The 23,019-nt window shown below is 46.3% G+C and overlaps 1 protein-coding gene across 8 annotated transcripts in view; it reads right to left on the reverse strand.

Annotated features, from left to right (window-relative positions):
- Nucleotides 1–23,019, reverse strand: part of Arid1b (AT-rich interaction domain 1B) — a 389,392-nt gene that overhangs the window by 9,513 nt on the left and 356,860 nt on the right. For 4 of the 8 annotated variants that reach the window (XM_045159606.1, XM_045159610.1, XM_045159609.1 and 1 more), the window contains 8 exons: nt 22,283–22,392; nt 21,429–21,587; nt 15,770–15,979; nt 14,062–14,263; nt 9,262–9,400; nt 8,939–9,111; nt 3,250–3,400; nt 1,044–1,137 (listed from right to left, as the gene is read on the reverse strand). In XM_045159606.1, the coding sequence (XP_045015541.1) occupies nt 1,044–1,137; nt 3,250–3,400; nt 8,939–9,111; nt 9,262–9,400; nt 14,062–14,263; nt 15,770–15,979; nt 21,429–21,587; nt 22,283–22,392 (1,238 nt within the window). The remainder of the gene's footprint in view (nt 1–1,043; nt 1,138–3,249; nt 3,401–8,938; nt 9,112–9,261; nt 9,401–14,061; nt 14,264–15,769; nt 15,980–21,428; nt 21,588–22,282; nt 22,393–23,019) is intronic. The other 4 variants (XM_045159611.1, XM_045159614.1, XM_045159608.1 and 1 more) reach the window with 3 other exon arrangements.

The raw sequence follows: 23,019 nt of genomic DNA on the forward strand, positions 1-23,019 counted from the left end.
AGGCGTGTGGCAGCATGCCCGGCTCCTAGTACCACTTTTAAAACATTCTAAAAAACTTCCTATATTTTGCAAGAGGTCTGAGATCTTCAAAACTGGTCAGAACAGCCAAGCTCCGTGTGTGTGAAAAGCTCCACTGAGCATCTGCACCTGTGTCATTCTGGTCTGGTGCAGGAAGGCTTTGCCCACCTGAGCTGCAAAGGGTGCTGTCGACCAGCATCAGCTGCTCTGTTCACTCAACAGATGTGGGTTCCCCGGGGTGAAAACAGCTTTACTGAGCACACTGTGAGGGTCAATAGGCTGGGGAGTAACAAGAGTGCAGCCAACAAAATATGTGCTCTTACTAACTTTTTATGTTCATACCAACTGATCTTCATACATTGAGGTCCCCCCCACCATGCACTTTTTAAAGTATTGACACATTTCTGTTCTACAGTGGTTTTCAATATGAGCAAACAGTCGTCCCTGGGTCTCCATGAAGACTGTTTCCACACCATTGCAGACACCTGTATCCCAGGACACTCAAGACTCTGACATAAAAGAGCTCAGTTTTTATATGTACGCACGCCCACCTCCTGTGTGGTTATCTCTGGGCCACTTATGATACTCATCGGAGTGTAAATTAATACTATATAAACAGCTGTTTTTAGGGAGTATTGCTAGGAAAAGTATATGTACCCTTATACTTTTTTAAAGGAATGTTTTTATTTATTTTTGGTCCACAGCTGGCTTAATTCATTGGACTTGGAACCTGTAAGTATGGAGGGGCAACTGCACAGCAGTTCTGTGTACCACACATGTCACTCTTGTGATGTACTTGGCTTCATGTAAACATTGTACTTAGCCTAGAATACTAAGAACTGAGATTTATTTTTAATTTTTTGAGTTCAAAATCCTACAAGTATTTTGTAGCTAAGTCTATTCTGAATGTTCAATTAAACCAATCATTTTTGTTACTCTCCTAACAATCTTCAGAAGTAACAAGTTTAGGTTCTGGTTGCCACAAGAGAAGGTCAAAGCAGACCCACACCCACTGGCCAACTCACCGGCTGCTGCGGGTATAGGCCGGGCTGGTGTCCATACGGCGGCTGTCCTGTGGGAGGCCCTTGGCCAGGATACTGCTGCCCGTAGGGTTCATGCCTAGAGGTGGGCATTCAGAGCAAACTTAGTTTTCAAGTCACCGTGGTGAGCACTGGCACGGCAGCCCACTCCTCACTGCCCCAGTGGCGCTGTCTCCCTCACCCACGCGACTCTGGGCAGGACGGGACGGGCTCCTGGAGCCACAGCTGTGTGCCAGCTTCTAGGAGCCTTGGGAACACCCATCCCAGGAGTGGTGCCAAACTCGAGGTTCAGGCTGGTGCTAACAGGTGCCAGAGCAATACCGGTCCAACAGGCAGGTACCCTGTACGCACTTGTCCAAGCCTTGGGCCTCTTTCTTTGAGGTAGAAACCCCCACCCACCCACTGAAGCTTTACACCATAAACGCCTTGGTGTTGTCATGGGAGCCATTCATGAAAGCCAGAAGCAAGAAGCAGTGCTTCCGGAACAAGGGTCAGAACACGGAAACGTCCCCACTTTTCACTTCCTCATGGTGACTACAGAATAGTTCAGTTTTCGAAAGTATATTTAAAAATTAATTCCAATAATGCTGAGTTAGCTAAGAACTGTACTGTCACACAGTCAAAATCTGAAGCTACTTGATGACAAAGGTCTGAAAGGCTGACAGAACGGTCTACACGGCTCCCACTGAATGCCAACATCTGTCTTCCAAACTGCCATCATACTGAGAAATTGTAAATGCCGTAAGAACAGCACATATTCAAGGGCAAACATCTGAAATTTTAATAAATACATTGGTTCAAATGATAAATATCGACTTATATAAAAAATTACTAGGTTGGCTACATTCCTAATCTAATTAAGAAATGAAAATAAGAAAAAAAAACTAAAAAACCACATTAAATAGAGAAATATCTAGAAGGAAGCTCCTAGTTTGGAGAAAAAAAATATAACTAACATAAAATGAACAAATAACATTTTTCAGAAGGTGAAACTCAACAATGAGGGAATTCTCTCAAACTAAGGCCACGAATTATTTCAGGAAGCACTCTAGAAGAGAGAAAAATATCCTTACTTGAGATCCTTTAGGAGTATTTGTCTCTATGTAATTGCTCTTTCAATCACATTAGAAAAAGCCTCAGCCTTTTTTGCACCTTCAAAACCAAACCTAACCCAACCCCCAGTGCAGAGCAAGAAGCATCCATGCTGGCCGGCTGAAGGCAGGCATCACCAACAGACGCGCCACATATGTGAGCATACGAGAAGAAAATCAATTCTTAGTGTTCTGTCTTTCTGAGGACCAAGTACCGCACATCTCTGTACTCTCAAGAGCCAGGACCAGGGGGAAAAACCCCACCTGCTACAGAGATCTTTCACCCCCCCCACTATTAAACTAACGAGGGCGCTCCAGTTGTCACTCTTCTCTTGAATCCAGTAGGTGTGCTTGTGAGAGTGCTGGCCGTGGCGAGGCCAGCCAGGGCACCCAGGCCCTGGAGGAAGGGACCTGAGGCCAGTCTTGGGCATAGATAAAGGGTCTCTTCACAAGGGAAACCCACTGCATGCCACTGTTGTAGGGTGAGGTTTTTGGACCTTTTCAGAACATCTCAATGACTGTTTTCCTGTCTGATTAAAATCAGTCTGAATTTATCCTGTAGCTTGACCTGCCACTTAGATACCTAGGTGGTTTGCTCAGAGAGGCTCTGGTAAGCTTTCTCAAGAGGTCTATGAAGGGCAAAGAACACTCTCTTGAATTCCAGGAGGCATGTGGTGTCTGAAAATGTAAGGCCTGGAAGGCCTTTCTACCACTTGGCTATGCCCAGGGAATGCGGGGCCAGGGAGAACTGGGATTTGAAAGCCCAGGAATCTGGCGGCACCGAGAGGCGCCACTACTTGCAGCTGAGTCTCTGGTGACAATGACTGCCTCTGAATGAGGCGGGCGCTGGGCACCTGGCACAGTGTGTCGTGGGGCGGTCCTGGCTCCCAAGTTCTTAGGGAGAAGCCAGGCCTGTCCCAAACACCTAGTCTGCTTCCGAGGATCTGCTCATTCAACGTACAGCTACACAGCTGCCCGGAAACAAGACTCATCTATGGCTATGACAAGCCAGCCACTGAAGGTAGTCACTGGGCACCTTCTGGTGTGGGAACAAAGTGGCTCCCGGCGAATGATCTCATCTTCTTCTCACAAACACTCACCTTCGGTCATAACTGGCCCCATAGGGAAACTGCTGCCGCTGCCCCATGCCCAGGTTGGACATCGCTCCTGAGGGACTTTGGTTATACATGTCCTGCATGCTGCTATTGGCCATCTGTCCTTGCGTCATGAAGGGCTCGCTACTTCCAGGCACTGTGGTATTGGAAATAAAATGCACAGAATTAAGCATTTTGAAAAGTCCAGGGACCCACCTATTCCTGCTAGTAACCTGTCATCTGGAGATGTCAGAGCACAGTCCTAATGAGAGAGCATGAGGCTCCCAGACACTCTGTGTTCCTGGTGCTTAGCATGAGCCCCTATCTCCAGTGTAGGCAGACCCCAGGAACAGGCTGGATGTGGCTCTGTGATGAAGGCATGTCCCGTGGCAAGAGGAATTTCACAGAGATCAAGTAGCTAATCTTTACTCGCTAGTGCTTATAAACTACTGTTTGGGCATTTAATCCAAAGGTAGCCATTCAGATCTGGGGCTGAAGGTTTAAGATGGAGCCCATCCAAGACCTTCTACTGGCTGTGAGAAGACCACTGCACTGCCATGCTGTAGGAGATGCACAATACAGTGGTCGCCTTGTCTCTATAACCACCAGAAATCGGGAAGTGAACTCTGCCAACCAACAACCTGAATGAACCTGAGGAGGACCTGGAGCTCAGGAAGTCCTCGGTCCTGCTACTACTGTGTTACTTTAGACCATGGGTAGAGGCCCAACCCCTCTGTGCGGCGCGCTGACCTGACGGAGAGCATTTCTTCAATGCTATGTCCATGGCTGCCTGTTCCATGGCCCACTAGTAACTGTGACGCTAACTCCTGGCTGTAAAACGAGGTCAGGGACAGCATCTCATGAAGAGGTTTAAAGAAGACAGGAAATATGCGTGCAATTAGTTTCCTTCTCCTGTGGGGGAGAGCCAGGAAACTGCTACATAAACATGCATTCATGGATTTATTCCAAATGAGGAGAGAGGTCAGAACAAATGGGCTGGAGAGACAGCTCAGTGGTTGAGTGTGCTTATTGCGCAAGCCTAAGGGTTTGAGGGGGGATGAGACTGCCAGAGTTCAAATCTCCAGATCGCAATTAAGCAGCTGGGTGTGGCCACACACACCTGTAACCCTAGTCCCTCAGGAGAGCAGAGACCTTATTTGAGGAGCCCAACAAGCTCTAGCAATAGCCAAAAAAGATTCTGGCTCAAAAATAAGACCAAGTGAACGAGTGATAGACTGGGACAGCCAATCTCTCACTCTGGCTACGGCAGAGCAGCTGCAGGAGCCTCAAAGGCATATACAAAGTCGGACACCATACACATCTACACAATTTAAAAAGTAATAAAGGGACAAACAGCTAAAGATGGGAAATGTAACCATCTAATAAGGTTAGACTGTCAACAAGGACACATGCAAATTAGCAACAGCTCAGGAGCCTGAAGGAAATTGGATTAAATCCAGAAATTAGCCTGCAGGTAAATCATACATCTTAATTTAAATTTTAATTAATATATGGCTACTGCTTTCCTTCATTCTGTGATGGCTACTTTTCAAGCATGAGAGGCAAAAGCTTGCGGGGGCTTGGGGAGCTGACGCGCTCTGCCAGGCTGGCGGAGTGGGCGGGGCGGGCGCTCACACAGCCCATGTGCTTGCTGTCTGCGCCATGCGCGTCTCCCACCAGCTTTCACCCCAGCCGGCAGAGCTGGTTTTCAGACCACTTTCCATTTTGTAGTGGTGCAGACAGAGGTAGGGCAGCAATCAAGCACCATGGTAAAAGGCAAGCAGTTTAATTCCCCAATATACAGTTCTTAAAAATCAATAGGAAAAAGGTCAACACACTAAAAATGAGAAAGCCTATTCATACACACACACACACACACACCAAAAAAAAAAAAAAAAAAAAAGGTGGCCAGTCTACGTAAGGTGAGATGTGTGAGCTCACTGAAAATTATAGAAGTTAAAACAATGTGGCTGGATTTCCTTTTTGGTCTCTCTGACTAGCAAATGTTAAAATGGCTGAAGTTATGTTGGGGAGAACCCAAATACTCTTGCACACTTCTGCTGAGAGAACTCAAGTGTGGCACCCCTTTGCCAGTACCCGCTGTGGGAGGCCATCATCTCATACACAGAAGCCTATCTCCTGGAAGTCACAGCCCGTGAAGATGCCTACCACAATGATTTTGGAGCAGGTCACATTGCCAATGTTGGCCAATGGTCTCTGGCAAAGGAGTCTCAGCACCTACTGGGATGACCTTTCAACTAGGGCTTGTCGTCTTGAGAACGTCTTGGACCCTGCCTCACGCAGTGGTGCGCTCGAAGCTCGCAGAAAGGCCCGGCCAGAGCTCCAGGAGAACTCGGCTGACAGTGGCCACTCCAGAGGAACCACAGCTCCCACAGGTCCTCACCCCGTCACATGCAGGTGGCCACCTCAGAGTCTCAGTTGACAGCCACCAAGCCCATCACACAGCCATGGGAGAGTTAAGTGATGCTGTTTGAAGTCACTAAGTTTTGGGGTAGTTTGCTATCTCATGAAAGATGACTGAGATATTGTCAACAATCATATTTCCAGGAACCCATTATGCAGGAACAGTCATAACTGTGGAAAATGTTTATTTTGATAATCATTGCATCATTGTGTAGAAAAGCAAAGTGGAGGAAGCAACCTAGCCAGTTGCCAGGGCAGCAGGTCTAATGAATTAAAAAGAACAAATAGCTACGGCTATGTGTACAGATACTAATGGACATTCACGTACAGTGTTAAGTTGGGTCGCGTAAGTATCACAGATCGCAGTCCCTTATGGCAATGCATTAGTGCTGAGCGAGGGAAGAAACAAGCAGGTGGGAGGCAGGCAGGGGAACAGGCAAAGCCAGCTCCGCAGGCTGAGGACTCAACGCGGGCTGACTCACTGCCCTCCCACACTACAGGCTGGTGACAGTGACGCTGGCCTCCAGTGCTGCCACAGGAACAGACAGCGTGTTTCCACTAATGTTGGTCTAATCAGAGCACAAACAAGTTCATAGACTAAGGCAAATTAAAGAACGGAAAACTACTGAAGATGTTTCCTGAGGACTGGTTTTGTTTTAATTTGGTATTAAACACGGCAGTGTGGTGAGGAAGAAGAGGAGCTGGAATATATTAGAGACTGTATACTACCACTTACATGGTTGATGAGGACACATTATCTATGCAGTACTTAGCAGTGTAGCTCACATTCATGTTTATATTCAGAGAAAGTGCAGGCATAAAGAAATAACGTAAATGCATCTTTAGCTATTTAACAACATCTAAGCTGGACAATGAAATGATACAGGCAAGATTTGGAGGCCAGATCCCAGCTGCCAGTATTTATTTTTTCCAAGATATTACTGTATTTTTCGGGTCTAAAAATGGATACAGATACCGCAAGTCCCAATCCACTGTTCTATCTAGCATCTCATACCATTAGGAAAACAGCTCCTTCCAGTGATCAAAAAGCTCTCAAATCTCCGAGCTTCCAGATTTATTGCTCATTCCATGAAATCTTTACTCAGAATAAACAGCTATGAATGTGTTAAAGGACAAATTATAGATTATCTTGCCTTGTGCAGCAGTTATCTGAAATATTCTATATGAATTATAAATCTCATTTGTTTAATAGTATATGTGCCATATTCAAAATTGAGAGCCTCTATTTTTCATTAGTCCATAATACTTATGAAAATCAACTTTAGGCTTCTTTCTACCCATAACTGTAAAGAAATTTATGGACCCCAACATTTAAAGGATCCAAGAATAACTGCGCTATTTATGAGCCTGCAGAGATGGCTCAGTAGACAAAATGACCTCAATTTGGATCCACAGAACCCATGAGAAAGCCAGGCACTGTAGCACTAGCTTCTATAACCCCAGGACCCCTGGGCTGAGAAGGAAGGCAGAGAAGATTTCCCCAGAAGCTTGTGGCCCTAGAACATGCAACTACGAACAATGAGACCCAAACAAGGTGAAAACTGACCCCTGCATTTGCCTTTGAATTCCATGTGTGTGCCATGGCACTGTATGCCCACGCTCACAAGAACAGGAACACCCACCCCCACACAAGCCAAAAATGCTATTCATATTGTTCTGTATTAAAAATATTCCTATCATGTCTTAGTTTGACAAATTCCTAATATCTTTGGATAAATGCCAACAAAGCAAACATAAGGTTTCCACTTGGCGCTGGCATGTGCCATCTCAATGCAGACTCTAACACGAGGCTGGTCAGTATTGAAAAGACCCCGTCTTGGTGTTTCTCAGTGTCTGCTCACATTCCCATGCTCTCTGAGCTGACCAGTCAGTCTAGAGCCTGCACGTCTAAGGGCAACTTCAGCTCGGCTGAAGTAGTAAACGCGAGGCTTATTACTCCCTTCCTGTACCAATCACCAGGACACTGGGTCTCCTTTCCTGCTCTGTCTCGTCCACAGTTGGCCACAGCACCTGCGCATCACCCCCGCCCCCCGCTGTGTGGCTGCGGTGTACTCCACACTTCCAAAGCATGCGGAAGCGGTCCCCACTCCACTTTCCGACTCCAACTCTTACCTGGTTTGTCTCCTCAACCTTCACCAGACCTTCCCCCGCTCTACTCTTACCTCTTAAAAGCAAACACCATGGGTGGCACCTGTGTGTCTACCACAAAAATCTAATGTTGGGTTGGAGAGATGGCTTAGTGGTTAAGGTGTATGCCTGCGAGACTAAGGACCCAGGTCTGGTTCCCCAGTACCCATGTAAGCCAGATGCACGTAGTAGCACATGCATCTGGGGTTGTTTGAAGTGGCTAGAGGTCCTATTCTCATTCTCTCTAATAAATAAATAAATTTAGCTGTGTGTGGTGGTACATACCTTTAATCCCAGCACTTGGGAGGAAGAGGTAGGAGGATCACTGTGAGTTCGAGGTCACTCTGAGACTACATAGAGAATTCCAGGTCAGCCTGAGCTAAAGTGAGACCCTATCTCGTAAAACCAAAAATAAATAAATAAATAAAAATAAATAAAAAAATTTAATGTCATTTCCCTGTATAGTATTTCTCAGCTGGAGAAAAAAACTCATCAACCTATGATTTGGTCAGGTGCCCGGGCCTCTGGTGGCCTTTGGCCTGTGTGCCCCATGTGCACTGTGTCCAGGTTCTGGCTGCTTCTTCAAACAGGCCCAGCTCTGCCCTCCCTCATTACGTCTCCACTTCCTTCCTTCCGACTACTGGATCTCAGAAGCTCCTCTTCTCCCCCATCACTGCTATTTCTGTCCTTTACTTTTCATTTGCTTTCTTCTACCAACTAATCTTTAATTACACATTTGCTGTTTAAACTTATTTTTCTCCCTCCCAGCCCTGTTAACTCCTTGAAAGCAAGGACTATGAGCACCCTGTGCCTGCTTCAAGCTAGTGCAGCACTGACAATGCCTAAAGCTCTAAGGATGTGCTGCCTCCCTATGGCTCTACAAGCATGGGCTTAATCCTCACATAGTCCTTTGGAAGCATGCCCTACGTTTTCCCCCATTTCCAGACGAGGCAAGGAGGGACAGCAGTGCTAGATGACACTTTCCCCAGGACCATAGACTTAGCAGGGCAGGAAGCTGAGTGCTACTAGAGAATAGGCATTCTGAATTTTCATATTGGTAAGTTGGTTACGTGAGAAGAAAGCTCTCTGGGCCATGCCCATGCAGATGCCCCTCTGCATGTACCTTTTCTCATTCCACCAAATGGGTCCTTGTTGGGTTCATAGGGCATCCTGCCCATCATGTCTGGCATGCTCATGCCCTGCTGGTATGGGGTGTTTGGAGTCATGGAGTTCCGTTTCGGGTACGATGAGTCACTCACATCTGAGAACGGGTCGTGCACACTGATTGTACTGCTTCTGAAGAGATGAAAACAAGGAAAGTTCATGACATGGCAGGTATTACCTGCAAGCTCCATATTCAGAAAACAGCCTATCTAGAAATTTGTAAATGCAAAGCCATCTCAAATAAATACATGTAGTAAACATCCGAAATCTCACCATACATACCTTCCACCCTGCATGGGGGCCATCTGACCATGAGGAGTGGAGGCTGGGGTAGGTGGCTTCAGGTCGCCTGGAACCTCTGCCATTGAGTTGCTGCCAGTGGACTGTGGGGTCTGTGGGCCTTGCAAGGATCCTGAGTTAGCTGTTGGAAGTCAAGGGGGAAATGGGGAAAGAAGCCAGAGTAAGAAGTAAGTCTCCTCTTGATAGCTATGCATATAAAGGAATTAAAGATGAGACATTATCAGAAGTAGTACCAATATACACTGCCAGTGATAACAGTAAAATTAATTGCTCTGACATTGTTTTGCGTGAAAATTTGAAACCGGGGCGGGGGAGGTGAAGAGAAAACAAACAAACTGAGGATGCAGCTAGGCTAATGCTGTCCCATGAGCTATACCCTGGGTCCTTAGTAAACAGTTTTTTTAAGTAAACAATCTGGAAACCTACTTTGGTTGTGAGCCATGAAACATATTTATAAGTTCTGATTGGGCAATTGCTTTCTTAGGTATTTATCTTAAGAAAAAGAAGGCTTTAGGCAAAAAATGTTTAATTCAGTGTTGTCTATATTGGATATATTCTACATGCTAATAAAGAAAAATAGGATAAAAATGTTGGCACATCAATTTGATGGGAGTAGTATTTCTGCTTCAGAAAAAAATTTAGAAAAGCTTAGTTCTGAGTCTTAGGCAATGGGAAGTGTTTAAGCTGAAAACAATTATGTAAAGTAATAATGAGCCTTGTGTTACTTTAATTTCTTCTCAAAACCTGGACCTTGCTGCTGTCATTAATAACACCATCTTTTTTTTTTAAGATTATGAATCAGATTCATTACTAACAAGCTGAAGTTATACTGGTTCACAGTTCTCTAATGTTGCTGTCCACTATTTGGAGACTTTGCTGGAACTATCTTTACCTTATAATAAGAGCATTCAGAAGTAAACACTTGTTTCACAACTAACATGGAATTCTTGAAAAAAATGATTGACCTTGCCTTGTAGGAAAGGGCTCTTACTTTATCACCCGTCATCGTTCTGAGCACGCTGGATGACTGGTAGATAGATACTGGTCTCACTTGTTGATTGAGCCCGGTGCCCACCATATGCAGGCTCTTTCTCTACAGTCCCTGCCCTCATGGAGCCTGCAATCGATGTACACAGAACCGTGACCACTGGCGGATCCCTGCGTATGCAGACCGATACTTTAGGCTTCATGCGCTTTCCTACGAAGTGCCTGCTTTACTTGGAGCAGGTGGAGGTAAAACAATCCCTAGACTACGGAGTATTTAAGGAAGGGGTTAGAAATGAAGCCGAATCATCTTCTACCAGGAAAGGCTCAGCTAGGCACACTGCCTGGCCCTGGCCTGACCAGATGTCCGTCCACATACCTGGAACCCAAGAAGACGTGCAGAAAGCAAGCCTCAAGCAGGCAAGGCTGTCTGCTCTGGAGGGCAGAAGAACAGCTAACTACTGCCTGCTTTTGACATGCATTTTGGTCACACTTTAAAAATGCATATTGGAAAGGTAGACCGTACAAGGGAATGAATCGAGAAAGTGAATTAAGAAAGCTTAGTTCTGAGTCGTAGGCAATGGGAAGTGTTTAAGTTGAAAAGCAGTTACAGAAAGTGAAAGTGAGCCTTTTATAAACACAGTCGATGGCCCTGCAGACCTGGCCCCCTGCAGTGTTGCAGGAGAGACCACCTGAGTCAGGCCAACTTCCCATCACTGGCCCAGCATCCTGGGAACACGGACCACAGGCTGAGATTTCAGAATGATCCTTATTTACAAAGCATCCACATTTATCAGCTAATAAAAAAAAAAAAATAGAAAAAATGTTTCTCTCTTGCCAGTGTTTTTCCTTTCCTTTCAGGGGGTAAAAAAAAGGAATTCACCCTCTTGCAGCTCCGTTAACAGAGGAGGCTGGCTGGGGCTGTAGGACATCCCTACCTTTTGTCAAAAGCTACAAATGTACACTCTAAAGTAAACAATGGAAAGGTTACCGAAGGTTAAGTACATTCACACACTTCAGACAGAACAGCCAGGCTCCTGGCTGGGAAGATAATTTACACAGCAGGATCCTCGTGCCCTAGTTCTTGGGGAAGGGAGGGAGGGACAGGGAGTCGGGCGGGGGAGAAGAACAGCTGACTGGTAGTCCCAGGTCTAGTGACTAGAGGTCAACCAGAGGGCACCTTTGTTTACACTGAGCCCTTTTCTCATTTATCTTCACTGAGGATTCCCTAGTTGGATCCATGACAGGTTTGTGACATCACCTATCATTTAATAATAGAAATGCAGGCAGCCACCTGCCAGCAGAGATGGATGGAGTTGTGGCTTCTGACTTGCAAACTGATTATGGAGCTTGCTGGTCCCTCGCTGCCCCACTCCTCCTAGCGACCCCTCAGCTCTCACCTCACCGAAGCGGGTGGGTCACTGCAGTTGGCAGTGGCCGTTGCGGAAACACGTCCACTAACTGCTAGAAGTTCACTGTTAGGAAACAGCACGAGTACCTTAGAAACGCCGAACACGTCCCAAGGTCTTGCCCATGTTTATGGGCTGCCTGTGGGACTTGGCTACAAGAAGCCAAGAGGGTCAGGCCTCCAGGGCTTTGCTGGGTCCAAGGCTAGATCCATAAAGCCACATCAAGTCAAAACTGGCTTGGAGACCCATGGCTTGAAGTGCTATCAGAACAGAGCCCGGGTTCAGGACCCTACCTGACTGAGTGAACACTGCGGAGAACAATGTAGACTCTTTCTTAGGAATATTTTGGTTTAGTTTGCCTGGATGTGCTGGTACAGGATAAACCATAATTCTGTTCTTATAAAAAATGAGGTTCAAAAGCCCAACTTTTTACTGACAACCAGTTTTTAAAGATTATAGAGTACTGGCATCAAAATTAGGAACACTCTTACATAGCTTCTGTAACAATAAAAATGCTTTCGAGACACTTCCTTGGTTTCCACTCAAGGTGGTCCTGGCATCAGGGAGGCCACCTGACACATGCATGGCGGTGACTGGCTGGATCATAGGACGCCTGCTGCTCTCGGACTCTGCAGGGGGCTGGGGGAGAGCTCTCTGCAGGATGTTCTCTGAGAGAGCACCCACTCTATGGTCAAGACCAGGAAGCTTTGCTCCTTCATGCCACAGGAAGGCCTTGGCTCCACCTGGGTCAAGAAGTGCCTGTGCAGTCCAGTCTCCTTTATGCAGTTAAAATGATAACGCCACCATAAAGAGTGGGGTTTAAGCAGGGAAGGCGCGCAGGCTGTTAAGGGAGCAGGCCTGCACTTTCCCGAGGATCTGTGCCTCCGCGGGGCTTCCTGTACTGAGCCTGAGGGCATGCTGGGAGAGCTATTCTCCACACACAAGTGCAGACCGTTCAGGGACACAAGCTCTTTTTTGACGAATAAAATACATGCTTAGATCTTTGCAGACATCACCACTTTGGTCCCTGCACCCCACTGGGTTTTTATTTTGGAAAAATAGTTTCTGAGCTGTTCACAGGCAGCTTCTTTCACTGTGTGAACTGAATGTTAACACTGTATGGTTTTCAGAATTAGATTTTCTAGTGTCCAGGTACACTCCTGAGCGGTGAAACTCTGGGGTCTTTAAGGGTGGGTTGGAGAATTGCTTCTCCTCGTACTTGGAACCTGCAGACCTAACTGCAGGTTAGGGCAGCACAACCAAGAGCCTCCAAACAGTGACCTCAGGAATCGTTGGAAGGGAGCCAGATTCTTCTGCTTCTCAGGTGTGAACATGTGGCCCGCTTCACAGGCATTTTCCCTCTAGGCTGAGGCACATGGTGGGCTCAGGGCACAGCCCAGAGCTGAAGGACCCAGACCAGGACTCTTGCCCATTCTATGGCCCTTAGGTCTTAGGTTCCACTGCCCTCACTGCTGTGGGGACTGCTCAGTAGCACCAGTGTCTAGGGCTGATGTGAAGGCAGAATGACAGGCACACTGTACATGTTCAGGAAAGCATGTGCAAAGCCCACCTTGTTCACTAACCTGGAATAGAACCACCAAGTGCTGAAGGTCACTGGGCTTGGGTTTGGCCTCTGTAATGACCAGTGACCAGAAACAGAATGGCAGGATTGACCTGAGTCAAACCCAGAACTACAGGTGATGTAAATTTCTCCTAACCCCAAGCCTGTATTTATCAGGACACAGGATTTGGCAATTTCACACCTGAGTTCCTAACAAGGGAGAGTGGCACAGAACCAGCGGTGGGTGGAGGGCTTGAGGAGCCGATGTCCTGCTTCCTGCATCTTGCCAGGCCTGGGAGCAGGTAGGAGCCAGCATGGCTGGTCCCAATGCTGCCCCTGCTCAGAAGCGGGGTTGTGTGGGCTTTACCCTGGCGCTGGGAAGGAGGCCTCTACCTGAGAATCTGCTGTGCCAGTGACTTGAGAATCTAAGTCGAAATTTCAGTGTGCTCAAATACAAGTGCGAGTGCCCCAGACAGAACAAGTGCTGGACAAGCTAGCCCCTGCACCCGAGGGTGGCACTACACAGTGCACATTAATGGAAGAGGCAAATGTGTTTATTTTGGATAGCACGAAGAAACTGAGATAAAGCGTAGGATAGGAATGAGGCCTTCCCAGGGCAGAGCACGAAGGCGACATCCCCAGCCACACTCTTTTCCTCCTAACGTGCTGTCAACGAGCTCCAGGTAAGTACGGGAAGACACGGACTCCTCTCCGAGATCCAGGATTTTGGCTCGAGTCCACTTCCTGTCTTCCCTGGACAGCTGTGCAGGGCCCAGTGTGCCACAGAGAGCCCTCAGCTTTCCTGGGCAGGCTGTGGCTGCCACCTACCCGGGGACGGCGGCTGGAGCTTCTGCTTCTTCGTGTCCCCGGTGCTGAAGACTTCAGGGGGGGGCTCCTCGCCGCGCTCCGTCTTGCACTCGAACGCGAACAGGTACTGAATATACTGCTTTTTCAGGGAGCTCGCGGCGCTGCTTGAAGTGCCAACATTTAGATTGGTGGCCAGCTCACGCCACTTCTTGTTTTTATTAACCTAACAAAAAAAGCAGAATGATCGTTGGTTTGCAGCATACTGGCTTGCTTACAGCCATAAGAAAACAACAACAACAACAAAAAAAAATCTTAATGTCATGGTTTACTTTTTTTCACTTGCCTCTTTTAACTAATGCTTATTACTCCCAGTCAACAGTGCAGGCAGCATTTACAGTTATAAAATCATTAAGTAACTTGCTGATTGCTACATAAAAGCCCACTTGCTGGGGTCTTCTGCCCACTGCATCTCCTATCGCCTCACAAAGACTCCTGCAGAATGTGATCCCTCTGCCTCTGAATGGACGCCCCTGCTTATACCCAGCTCTACCCAACCTGTAATTAGGAAAAAAAAGTACCTAAAAACTAATTTAATGACAGCACTGGTTTGTGGTTTAATTGTTTGAGCATGGATATGAGAATCAGCGTTCCTGCCCACCAGCCACCACTCTACGAGTGAGCCTGTGACGCTGGCCACGCTCCTCCACTGTGCCCTCACTGGAAGCTTCTTACAGCGCAGACAAAAGTGCCACCTGGTGTGAAAGCCAATGAGTCCGCTTCGCACAAGGCACCCAACTAACTACGAGCCTGGGGCACTGCTGCTGCTCGCTGGCTGAGCCACAGGTTTGCGCGTGCCCTGCTAGGCTTCCCGTCACAGATGGAGGCACCAGCACAGAGAGGATGGTGTGGGTGGGGAGGGACAGAAAAGGAAGGGGAGGCGAGAGCATTATTTCAGCCTTTTCATTCCGACTTGGTAACAGGTTATGAAAGGTTAAGCTCCTGAAACATGAAGACTCAAAAATAACTCATGAGGAGCGTCTGCCTTTTGATGTGTGCTACTGAGGAGCATGGAGGGTCAGGGGATGACAGGTTTGCAGGAAATAATGAATTCCTGGTTCAAACTTTGGCACAAGGCTCTTTATTTACATCCACTTACTTCACGCTAAACACACCATGGACAGCTCCAGAAAATGCCTCTTTTGGCTCTTAATGCCCATGGCGTTAAGGGCAGACCAGCAGTTTCAGAACTAGTTAGCTGGGCTGCTCGGGACACCGAGGCTCCAGCTTTGAGCTCAGCTGGGTGGCTAGTGCACCTGTGCATCACAAGCTCGTTGATGTAGAGCAGGCAGGCTTGTACAAACTGCCTCTGGCCCCAGCTAAGCCAACAGATTCTTGTCTGCCGATGCAACTTAGCCACACACATTCATGACAGGTCAGAACTGCCTGATGAGTGGATTCTAGCTGAGCTTCAGCCATGGTGATTCTGACACTCACTGGAAGAGTCCAGAGAGGAGAGAGGAGGGGGCAGGCAGGGGAGAGCAGGGCAGAGGGAGGAGGGGGCAGGCAGGGGAGAGCAGGGCGGAGAGGAGGGGGCAGGCAGGGGAGAGCAGGGCGGAGGGAGGAGGGGGCAGGCAGGGGAGAGCAGGGCGGAGGGAGGAGGGGGCAGGCAGGGGAGAGCAGGGCGCCTGCACTCTATTCATTCTGTTCCCATTCTCAGGGTCTCTCTCACCTGTGCCAAACCTCCAATCTCTTTGACGCAGACATAGAGTCGGAATAGGTCCAGGGGCTTTTTGCCCACTGCGGGCAGACTGGACACAGGGGAGCCCCTCTCCTCCATGAAAGTCAGGTATCGGTCAACCCACAGCTTCCTCTCTGGCTCGTTCCCAAGCTCGTACACTTTTGTGATCTTCTCCCCAGTGGAGGTGGATGAGCTGGACTTCTAGAACCAGGAGGGGAATTTGGCATTGGAAGGGGAAGGAAGATGGTGGAGGGGAAAAAAGGCGAGAAAAGAGCAATGAGCTGAAAAATGTAAAAAAAATACTTTAAAAACTACTATCACACAGCAACCAGGAACGAAAGCTCCTGGTTCAGGCACAATACTATATATTTTCTTAACTAAGAAATGCATTGACATAAATAAAATGGTCCAAACTCTGTTTTAAACATTTAAAAATAAATCACAATAAACTCTTTGATATAAGCGTTGAGTCCCAGAAGGCAATATTCCAATGAAGTTTTATGTCTTTTTTAAAAGTAAAAGTAAAAGTAAAAGGGTAGTAGACCTCAGAGAATGCCTACACTGAATTATAATTTTCATATGTGAAAATAAATGCATTTCTCTTTTTTTCCTTGTCAAGAATGGCTAATGTGTCCACATGAAAACAAATCACAGGGAGGAGCAAAACACCTGGTGCTTGCTAAAAAGTGTATGTTGCGTCACAAACCACCTCCAGGCGGCACAGTGCAGCTCCAAGTGTCTCAGAGCTCTGTGAGCCAGTGGCCAGTGAAACGTTTGCACCAATTCTGAGTCCCAGCTTTCCCTACTTCAGCTTTCCCGGGCTTCTCTGTGGAGGGGAGGAGTTGTTAGATAAGGACTTCAGCTTATTCTATTGACTTGGTATTCATGCTCTGAGCTTGTTGGACCACAAGCCTAGCAAATGTATGGATAAACACATGCGTTTATTTTCATGAGCACGTGTTGTACCTGTGTGGCTCATATGAATGTCCTAACTCTTGTCTGTAATGTATCTGATGATAGCTGATTCTAATGAAGCTACCTTCTGGGTCATATGATTTGGTCGGGTGACACTTTCAGCCTTACAGAGATCTCCAGGTTTCGGCCCTGTCTTTATTTCTATCTTTTGATAAAGATGTGAACTTGTGATATTTACAATGTTAGGTGTATTGTGCAAAATCACTGCTAAGCTCTCTATAAATATTTCCCTGAAATAAAAATTTACTCCATTTATTCATGCATATTTACTAGGCTGTCACTGGCAAGGTAGTGTCATTATTTTAGATGAAGCTCTTGCTTCTCCCTTTCCCTTTTCCTTGCTGGGTGAACATAATTTAAAATGCATTGCTTAGATACTGCAGCTGAGTTAGATGCTCTCTGGTTTCTCTGAGTGACTCCCAACAAAAGTCTTGTTGCTTTAGAGTTCAGGCCCTGAGAAAGACTGCCCAAAAGTGGCCCTCAGCACTTGAAAGTGGGATCCCTTCCTCTAAAAGTACAGTCTCAAAAACATTTGGGCTGAAATTTTCAGCTCTTAGTTTTAGAATTCCTAAGACACCAAATCTGTACATAAAACATAAAAATGACCAAGCTGGGCCTGATAGAGCGGGCCCTATAATCCCAGTTCCCTGGGAGCCTGAGGCAGAACTGCAAGTTCAAGACCAGCCTAGGCAGCTGATTAAGACCCTGTCTCAAAATAAAAAAGTGAGAAGAATTTGGGCTAGAGCTCAGTGGTAGTGTTTGTGTAGCATGTTGGAAACCCTAGGTTAAATCCTCACTACTGAGGAAACAAATGACAGCTAATAGAGACTTTTATAAAACAGAGTAAGCCAGGTATGGTGGTGCACGCCTTTAATCCCAGCACTCTGGAGAGGCTGAGGTAGGAGGATTGCTGTGGAGTTTGAGGGAAGAAAATAAAAAGTAAGACCTTTTACAGTTGACCATTATTGAGCTTAAATTCTAAGTAATTTAGAAACTACTTTAGGTAAGAACTTAAACTATTATGTATATATGTTCATAAATAGATGTTCATATGTAAACTCAGCTTATGAAAAATGTCCAAATGATAAGCTTTTAAGATGCATTTTCCATACTCTTAGAGCTTATTTAATTAGTAGCAGCAGCTGCCAGCAGAGTTTGCAGCGCCCACACTGACGACCCTGGAGGAAAGCTGGACAATGTCAGCAGGACAGCCATTAGCAGGTAGTTTCCCAGTGCTGGCAATGAGCTGTTTTGCTTCTGGGCAAGTACACTAAAAAAAATAGGTATAGTGTTTTGTTCGAAAATGAAAACTTGATATAATAAGAACATGAAGAAAACACTCTCCCCTATAATCAGTGAAACAAAAACATGTTTCAGTTTTCTAATGAGAGGCTGGATGGTAGAGTGTGAGGTTCACGCTTTCAGGTAAGAGCAATGAAAGCAATCTTATCAAGTTCTAGTTCTTTTGAACAGGAACGAGGACGTCATTCCTGGCTGGAGCACTCGACACAGAGAGGAAGCGGATGTGGGGGAGTGGGCCAACGTGAATGGAGCATGGAGTGAAGAAGGCGTGCCCCTCAGATACTGACACCTACTTCACCCGCATCATCTTTCTTTCTTAACTTGAGCTATTCCATTTTCTTCTCTTATAACCTGAAAAATATACTGAGGCTAACAGTTTTCAGTAATCTTAATCATGGCAACATTTCCCCACAGTGTTGTGATGCCCTAAGGCAGAAAAGTGCTTCTCATGGGACTAATGAGGTCAGCCCGTATGAGACGATTCTTGGGGAGGCCAAAAGTCTGACTGCATTCAAAGAAGAATTAACAGCTGATTCAAATATCCTATTCACAGGACTTCATTGAGCAAGGTGTGAATGTGGATGCAATCATGAAACTGCAGCTGAGAAAGGGATGGCGCTTACCGCCAGCACCTGACATCCCCTGGCTGGAGGTCTGCCTGGGCACCACATCACTAGCAGAGGCGAGGTGCGGGTGTTGCGGCCCGGACAGGGCACGCGGAGGGCGCCCGGCCCGGCACAGGGCGCGCTCACCACGGGCCGCTGGCTCATTGCACTACGGCCTCCTGCGTGGCATAGCCAAGAGGGCTTCCAGGATGGCCTTTAGGATGCCCAGTGCCCATGACAGACGGCAAGCCTTCCAGGAAGATCTGGTAACTTTCCTGGGCTGCCAAAGGCTACTTTGCACTGCTTCAGCGTTGTAAAAATTGTACGTTCTAGAACCGCTGGGGAGGCAAGAGTGGAATGGAAGAGGCTGAAAGCTCGTGAGGCGTTCTTGTGGTGCCACAAATGGTTCCTGGCATAGAGTTTAATTAAGCTGAAACATACATTTTCCTCGAGCCTTTCAGGCAGATTTACATTGCAGCACTCTTTGCCATATGCTTGCTACTATGTGTAAGTGCATGTGTATGGACAAATGTTTATTGTTATTTTAGAATGTTTCTTAACAAAACAATGTTGCTCCACAGCACACTGTCAGAGCCACACAGCGGCTCTATTGCCCTGCCGTTCAGGCCTGCTGTTAGAAAGGCTTTATTAGGGGGATTATTAAGAGCCATTTCAAGTGCAAAGTGAGGTGGCACTCAGAAGGACTGGTCAGACACTCCTGAATGGCACACGTTTGCATGAGTGGTAGCAGAGACGGGAGGAGGCCCTTCACTGCCCTCTCCTTTGGCCCCTTCCTAAATCACCATTTCATTCAGAAAAGCAGCTGTTTCCTCAGGACAGAGCCAGAGGCTAACATCTTCCATGTGGCAAACACAGCTTCTCTTGTCTTTATTTAGCACTGAAGCCAGAAGTTTGCTAGTAGGTTCTTAAACATAAAACCATTCATGATACAGGAACAGGTAATATATGTGGGAATATTTAGAAAAAGATTAAAATATCCAATTTCAAGTGTAATTGCAAAATCAGAAAACAGGTTTGTTTTTATATTGCATTTAAATGGAAAACAGAATTTCTTCTGAGGTATGGTCATGCCAAATATCTCAGACTGGCCTCAAACATGATCCTTCAGCCTCAGCCTCCTGAGTGCTCAGACACATGCACGCGCCACAGCACCCAGCTAGAAAGCAGGATTTGGATTAAGGTCCCTGACGTCCTGTGGCCTGTTGGCTGGTGAGGAGCTGGAGAGGAGCTGGAGAGTAGAAGTCAGAACGCAGGGCCTATCTCAGTCATCTGCAATGCCAACATCAAGACGAGCACTGCACTGCATAACCTGGTCTATTAGTAGTCTTTGTTTTCAATACATTGTCTTTAGTTATCTTAAGTTTTAAAGATTATTATTTTCTACCTCTGAAAATTTCCCTCTGAGCAAATATATGAATGTTTTTGGAAAAGTATTTGGAGCCACCTGGTCATTTGGCATTACTGATGAAAATACTTTTCCTATAATACAGAGGAAGGAAGGGAGATAGGAAAGGAGATAAGAAGGAAGGGTGGGAGAATGTTGGCTGCCTTCTGAGACTCAAAGCAAACAACACCAGACACGAGAGGGAGCTATGTTCTTCTTCCCTGGTTCTGTCCTGCTTATCTAGAAGCATTTCACTGCTCATTTTGGGTGTTGCAAAATCAAACACAGCTGCAGGGAAGAAGAGAGCCCACAGTGCCCTTCGTTCCTGAGAAGGAAAATGCTGGTTATACCAGAGCAAGACTTTTACAGACATTTCTACAGCAACCAGCTCGTCAAGCCGACAGACTCTTCTCTGTTTAACCGAGTGAATAGATAATTAGTAGCAGCCTCTTTTCGGGTTCTGACTAGATTGCCAGAACCTAGGGTCTTCTTCCCCCATCCCAACTTGCTTTCCTTGAGCTGTGCTCTTCAATACATTGCCTTACAAAAATCAGCATATTAATTAAGCCTTCTTGGCAACTAATTGCATGTTGAGTTTTTTAAAAATATCTTTTGATTCTCTGCATGAATATAAGATGAAGGTTACTTTAACACATTACTCTTTTAATGGTATAAAAGGCCCAACTGGATGGTCAAAAGAACACTGAGGCTACATCACTTCTCTGGCATGGACTTTAATACTGTTATTATTTGTATATCATATAGAAACCAATATTCACTTCAAGGTTGCCAGCAGTCTTGTGCAGAACACCATTGTTTTCTGTCTTAACTGACTCCAATGTAGGCACACATTCTTAATCTAAAAATTCACATGCACTGATGTTTCTATAACTTTGTTGCCACTTTCAGACACACAGTTTGACATGGAATAGGGCTGGTGTCGTGCTTAAGTGATCCACACTGTAGTGCTCACTTGTTTTAGGCGGGAGTTTGGAAACACTGCTTTAGGCGCAACAGCCCAGGACAAAGTTGGCCCAGGAGCCAAATGTGTTAGGTTCACGGCTGCTCTCACTTCCAATGTCAATGTGGGCAGCTCGTCTGAGGAGACCAACTTCCCCGCGGAGGGGTCTGGGCTCAGCAGCCCTCGTGTGGAGGGGAGTCTTCACAGAACAGCTGGCATTACCCACTGCATACAACTCTACTCACTTTATCATCAGTGCAATCATTTATAAAGAAGAGCTTCCCATGGATCAATAATGAAGAGAAAGTCTTATAAACCCATCCAACAAGCAAGCATTACAGTATAATTAATTAACCAAAACCCCCAAAGAACAAAAAGAGACAAACAACCAGAGCCACTTACAGGGCTTGATGGAGTCTTTGGCCAGCCTGGGCTGCTAATGCTATCACTCTCATCTCCATGAAAGGAGGAGATGCTAGCAGAGCTGGGGGACATGGGGGAAGGGACGGGCAGGTTGCCTGGGGTTGGGGGCTGAGAGATACCCTGAGAGCTGTAGCTATCCTGTGGTAGAGGAATAAAAAAAATGACAAAAGTAGGGCAAACTTTATTTAAAATAACAAAAATACATCCAGCTTAACAGATATGTATATATATATATATATACACACACATATATATACATATATATGGTATATATTAAGACACATACAAACACACACACAAAACCACACACACAGAAAGGCATTAAAAACATTCTCCGTTAGTATGATGGGTCAGTTTGCTTGATGCTAGATAAGGCCACCAAGCCACCATGCTTACTTCAAGCTTGCATGGAATGCTAAGCATAGGTTACCCCTTATGAAAGGAAGGAGGACAAAGAGCTGATCACCTCATTTGTGACAAAAGGCCAGAAAGCAAAATATTTAGTATAGGGTTGTTGCCAGGGCGGCCAAACCAGGAACCGCTATACCACAGGCAGAGAAAATGGTGGTATTGAAAGCGGGCAGAGCCCCTGCTTCTCCCCAGTCCATAGCATGACTTAGGTGGGTCTTGTCCCTCTGCCCCTTCCCGCACCGCGAGTTAATGCCACAGGAACTAGTAACTTTCAGAGCCACACCATGGAGTGAGTGGGAGAGAAAAGACTGAACACACGCACAGAACGGAAGCATGCAGCAAGAAACCAAGAGTGCAGGGCCAGGAAGAGGACAGCACAGCAGCCTGGCCAGGCAGCGCCCGCTCCGTGCAGGGGAAAGTACCTTCGACTTGCTCTCGGGCTGGGGCGCGCCTTCTTCTTTGCCGTCTGCTTTGAGAGGCACGGACAGTTTGGATTCACCAGGAGACATCATATCTGCAAGACCCATAGATGCTAATCGAAAACAGGAGAAAGAGTCAGAATTATCCATGTGATTTGTCAGACTGTGCTCCTGCCCACACGAGCGCCTGCATGAAGCCTGGGACACCCAAGTCTCTCTTGAAGACAGAGAGAGAAATACAGACTGGGGGTGCAGGAGATTCTGAAATCTGAATGGCACCATGTCTGGACATCAGTGCTTTTACGTCAAAGCAGGCAAAAACAAAAAACAAAAAAACAAAAAAGAATCACTCTGAATGCTCAACGTCAGTACAATGAAGGCTAATTAATGTTTTGTTTTCACAATTCTTCTAGCTTTAACAGAGTAGGCAACATGTAGGGATCAGAGCAATGTCTGAGTGACTCGTAATATGTTAGAAGAGAGTGCTGGGCACCTTCTGTTTGGGGTCCAGAGGGCTTAGTGTATTTGTATTCTTTTCAATTCAAAAAATCTATGGTTTGCAAATTATTTGTATTTTATTTTAAAGTCTTACACACTTCAGATGGTCTAGTTTACAATCAGGAAAGATAACACACGACAATAGAAGATTTCAAAAGCAACGATCAAAAATCACTTAAAAAGTTTTGAGTGCGTGTTCATGTGTGAACATGGATGTGCACGCGCACCAGTGTTCGTGTGTG

This window comes from Jaculus jaculus, chromosome 9, assembly GCF_020740685.1.
Source record: "Jaculus jaculus isolate mJacJac1 chromosome 9, mJacJac1.mat.Y.cur, whole genome shotgun sequence".
Taxonomy (NCBI): domain Eukaryota; kingdom Metazoa; phylum Chordata; class Mammalia; order Rodentia; family Dipodidae; genus Jaculus; species Jaculus jaculus.